Genomic DNA, 4459 nt, shown 5'->3' with positions numbered 1-4459 from the left:
TGTCAAACCTAAGAAAGGCAGCATTTTGTCTGAATAGGCTATTAGGTCTAAATGAAAATAAATAAATGAAATAGGCCTAGATTTAAAATAAATAAATAAATAAATAAATAAAAAATAAACTTTCCATCTGAATTTATTGTTTAAATCGTTTGTAGTGGCAATAGCAGTCGCTATTGTAGTCGCTTCCCGGTTTGTTCTACATGAAATGTCCAGTGAAAATGTTTGGTAGGCCAAAATTTCACTTCAGCCTGAACAATGGCATTTAAAAACAAGCAATTCATTATGACATCATTGGGTCCTCGCCCAATATTCTAGTTCAAGTCTCAGTGTTCCACTTTGAACTTGAACATTCTATGTTACATTTTGCATTCATTTCGAAACCTGATACACATTGAGACGAGCGATTTTGCTGATACCTGCGGAGAAATACCACTTTTAAAGGCGAATCTTGATTCGGAAAGGAAAGCTGGATTTATCGAGAACTTCATCCAGATGAAATGGGAAAAAATCTGTCATGTTGCATGACCTCTTCGGGCGACGTAAGTCAAACAAGGGCCATTGATCATATTGAATTTGTGTGTGTTTTTTTTTTTAACTAATTAAAATATGCTATGAAGTAGTTTTCCTATAATAGCAGTAGCCCATAGAAGATAGGCAGGCATAACCATAGACCAATGTGATTTTGTGTACTATAAAAGATTCTTGTTTTGTTCATTATTTTCTCTTTTCCACAATCAACAACAAATTGTAGGCTTACATAGGCCCATTGCTATTTTTGTTGTTGTTTGACAGATAAACAAAATACCTTGCACATGTTTATTCTAATAAAGCACCACAGTAGCCAACTGTGTGTTCCAATCTTTCTGGTGTCCTTATGACTAGTACAGTGGTTCTTTTCAGCAGCTATTGCTATGGTATTAGTGCTGAAAATATTGATACATTTGAGCTGGTTTTGGGGTATTCCTCATTTTGTTCTATTGAAGTAGCAAACACTTTCAGTCTATTGTTTTATTTAAGATCCATTGCTTTGCTGTATGGTGTAGGCCTATATAGGCCTATAGGCTACTCATCAAATTAACACAAGCCTTGTAATATTTTGTAGGGTCCACAGGAGAAGTGTCGAGGTAAGGTTTTATTTTGTCTATTACAGTGTCTTAGTTAAGTTGTTAGTTTTGATTATTTTGAATATTGTTTTGAGTTTTATCTCCATCCTCAAATCATCTTGGTATCATCCTTAGAATCTTCCAAGTATGACGGCATGGTCCAGCTCCTATTACAGCATGAGGCCAAGATTGCTGAGCTGGATTTGATGGTAAGCTTTCCAACATGATTTAGGATCAGGGTTTCGAGAGAGAATGTACACTGTTGTTTCCCATATACTGTTGCCCTACCCACAATGGCCACCTACCAAATTGGTGTCAGAAACACTGAGGGTGATGAATGAATGAATGAATGAATGAATGAATGAATGAATGAATGAATGAATGAATGAATGAATGAACGAATGAACGAATGAATGAATGAATGAATGAATGAATGAATGAATGAATGAATGAATGAATGAATGAATGAATGAATGTCAATCTGGCATGAATACTCAAGAACTGAGCACATACTTCTCTGAGCATGTCATTCTGATAGTCACTCAGTGTGGTTACCAAATGTATGTTATAATCCATGCCAATGATTGCCACTGATACTATATGCAGACCAAGAAGCTGCAGGAAGAGCTGAGCAGTTCTAGGAGCTCCCAGCGTGTCACAGAGGAGAAAAACCAACACCTGAGGTCCACGATGTCCACACTGCAAACCCAAAACCAACACCTGAGATCCACAAATGATGACAAAGATGAGATCATCAAACGTCTCACCAGGCAGCTGGCACAACAACACCAAGCAACTGAGTCCAGAACTAGAAGAGCACAGGGTGAAATCAGAACTCTTCATCACACGATCTCTGAGCTGGAGAACAGGGAAATGTCCTACAGGACCACAGTAAGTCCAACTAGCAACTACAGGGTTGTGTTATAGACACACATGTCAGTTGAGAACAACACTGAACCCAAGAAGGTTAAAAGGATTCCTGCACTATAGGTCTAGTTGTGATGTTGTGAAATTAGGCTGATACAATCGCTTCCAGACTATGTGTGCATATGTGTGCGTGCATACAGTATATGTGGTGTGCATATGTGTTTGTTATATTTCATTTGCTACAATGATAATATAATGTTATAATTAACAAACACATCTGCTACTTGTGTCTTTACAGATTTCCTCACTGGAAAAGAGCGCTCACAGGAGACTTGTAAGCATATTTTTGATCCCATTGTACTTCTAAACACACTGCACTCATACTCATATTACTCTCAATATACATTTTTGGCCCAATTTCATGTGGCTTGTTTTCTATTGACACAGCTTAAGACCTCGAGCTTGCAGAGAGAGCTGAGTGAGAAGCGAGGAGAGATCTTCTCCCTCCATCACAGGTGCAGCAGCATTTCTTTCTGTTCCCATTGTTACACTGTTACAGTTTGATGAATTTGGCAGACACTTTTCTCAAAGGGCTCCGTCTCACTTCAGTCACATCTGTATCTACACTGGACAATGTTTATGTAATGACCTCATATTCAGATCTGTAAAGCACTGTGCATACCCAACTTGTACCCACTCCTTTTTAATACGGTGAAATGCACATAACGCACATCATTTTACATGCTACGTGTTTACACAATTGAGTTTCAAAAGAAAGCATAGCTGTTTGAGTTTGTGAAATAAATAATGCTGCAACATAAAATGTAACTATGTGCTGCATCCAAACTAAGATGGCTGTTTTCCCCATGCAGACTCATAGAGTACATGGACAAGGTGGCTGAACTCAGAGGAACACCCTTCATCCCCCTGCCTTCTTACCCCCCTGGCCACAAGCCGCCCCACAAGCGAGGTGAGTTGGGAACTTCCATTCCTGCATCTTCCCTGCCCTCTTTCCTTTTCTCGCCATTTGCCAAATACAGAGGGGTCAGACACTATACGTCTGTACTGCTTTTTTGTTGTTGTTTTTTTTACGGACATTTGGCACGTGACATAGTAGTTGTTCAGAGGGTGTTCTTTTGGGATGATTATTTTTTAGGAAGAAAAAAACTTCATAATTGCAAGCATATCCTTTAGAGTTAAGTGAAGTCAGTCCGTTTGATGTTATTTATAAGCCCAAGTCAACATAAGTAAAGTTGGCTTATTCTTTTCTTTTACATTACACTAACATTGTGGTGTTTGTGTACTATATATAGTGAGAGACAGCTGGAGGAAGATGTGGGCCGGAACTCGCCTTTATGTGGTAAGTCAGACAGGAGTTTTCCTTTTTCACCTAAACGCATTGATGGGAGATCAGGTACAGTATAATTTCATAATAGATGTTGGGAGTATGTATCTTCATAACATTTGTTGCGTCGAATGAATGTTGTTCTATAAAACAACCTTGGAGTCTTTCAGATGAGGGTGCATAAGATTCTAACCAGCTGCTTGTCCACAGATTCCTGAGGAGAAGCGGACCACCTCCACCCTGTAGGCAACTGATCCCCGCAGCTGCCTTCTCCATGTCCTCCCAACAACATCGCTGCCCCCAAATTATGGCTGTGTCTGTCTACAGACCACCGTGATACCCCTGCCTTGACCCTTAGTATCTATCATCATCATCACCATCATGATCATCAGCACCGCATTATTATTATTATTTTTTTATTTTTATTATTTTTAATTATTATCATTATCTTTTAGTTATAATTATTATTATTATTAAAATACTTTATGAATTCCAAATGTGCTGCGGTATCTTCTGATTTGTCCTAACTCAAGATTGCACTGTGACTCTCACTGCCACCTCTACTGCTAGCCACTTGAGCTCTAGTCAGTTTGAAACTACTTAATTTGTCTGTTAACGTAAAACTGTCACATTTGTCACTCTACACTGTGGTGTAGTCTACTTTTTGTGGGGGTACACTGTACAGGCCTATATGAGCATTTTTTTTGTGGTGGGTATACTGTACACCACTGCTGTCACTGCCAAGTCACTTCTCAAGTCTGTTAGTAAGTAAGTAAGTATGAATCCGCCTTTAATCTCTGTTCAGTCTCAAGTCTGTTCTTTTTCATGTGTCTGTCTGTCTCTTGTGGGTTTTGCATTGATTTTATTGCGTAGCAGTTTATGTGTGGTAATTGTACAGTGTAGTTTTATAGTTCATATTTGATATTGCACCATGTGCATTCATTAAGAGTTTCTGTACAGTTCATTATACTGTGTATAATGGCAATACAAGCTTGCTATTCTATTTCTTCTACTTTTGATATGACATAGTATACAACATGCATTGTATGAGTGAACTAATAAAAACTGTTGCCTTGCTATTGTGGCATCAAACAATTCTTGTTTTGTCAATGTGAAAATGGTGCTGGGCGTGGTGTTGTAGGCC

The 4459-nt window shown here is 38.6% G+C and overlaps 1 protein-coding gene across 1 annotated transcript; it reads left to right on the top strand.

Annotated features, from left to right (window-relative positions):
- Positions 1-482: 482 nt before the first annotated feature.
- Positions 483-3706, top strand: LOC134467431 (uncharacterized). The gene is made up of 9 exons (XM_063221318.1): positions 483-539; positions 1103-1124; positions 1239-1312; positions 1710-1994; positions 2269-2304; positions 2418-2485; positions 2843-2940; positions 3284-3330; positions 3526-3706. Exons 1-9 carry the CDS (start codon positions 498-500, stop codon positions 3559-3561), a joined length of 708 nt encoding a protein of 235 aa, XP_063077388.1. The 5' UTR covers positions 483-497; the 3' UTR covers positions 3562-3706.
- Positions 3707-4459: the final 753 nt, after the last annotated feature.

This window comes from Engraulis encrasicolus, chromosome 17 (genome assembly GCF_034702125.1).
Source record: "Engraulis encrasicolus isolate BLACKSEA-1 chromosome 17, IST_EnEncr_1.0, whole genome shotgun sequence".
Lineage (NCBI taxonomy): Eukaryota > Metazoa > Chordata > Actinopteri > Clupeiformes > Engraulidae > Engraulis > Engraulis encrasicolus.
The sequence above is the reverse complement of the archived record's forward strand: the minus strand, read 5'-3'. Positions and strand labels throughout refer to the sequence as shown.

Bases quoted from the DNA above. Each gene is read 5' to 3' on its own strand.
- LOC134467431 (XM_063221318.1), top strand. From the start codon at position 498: ATGGGAAAAAATCTGTCATGTTGCATGACCTCTTCGGGCGAC. The intron at 1,313-1,709 runs GTAAGCTTTCCA...TACTATATGCAG, and splicing joins TTGCTGAGCTGGATTTGATG to ACCAAGAAGCTGCAGGAAGA. The intron at 1,995-2,268 runs GTAAGTCCAACT...GTGTCTTTACAG, and splicing joins AAATGTCCTACAGGACCACA to ATTTCCTCACTGGAAAAGAG.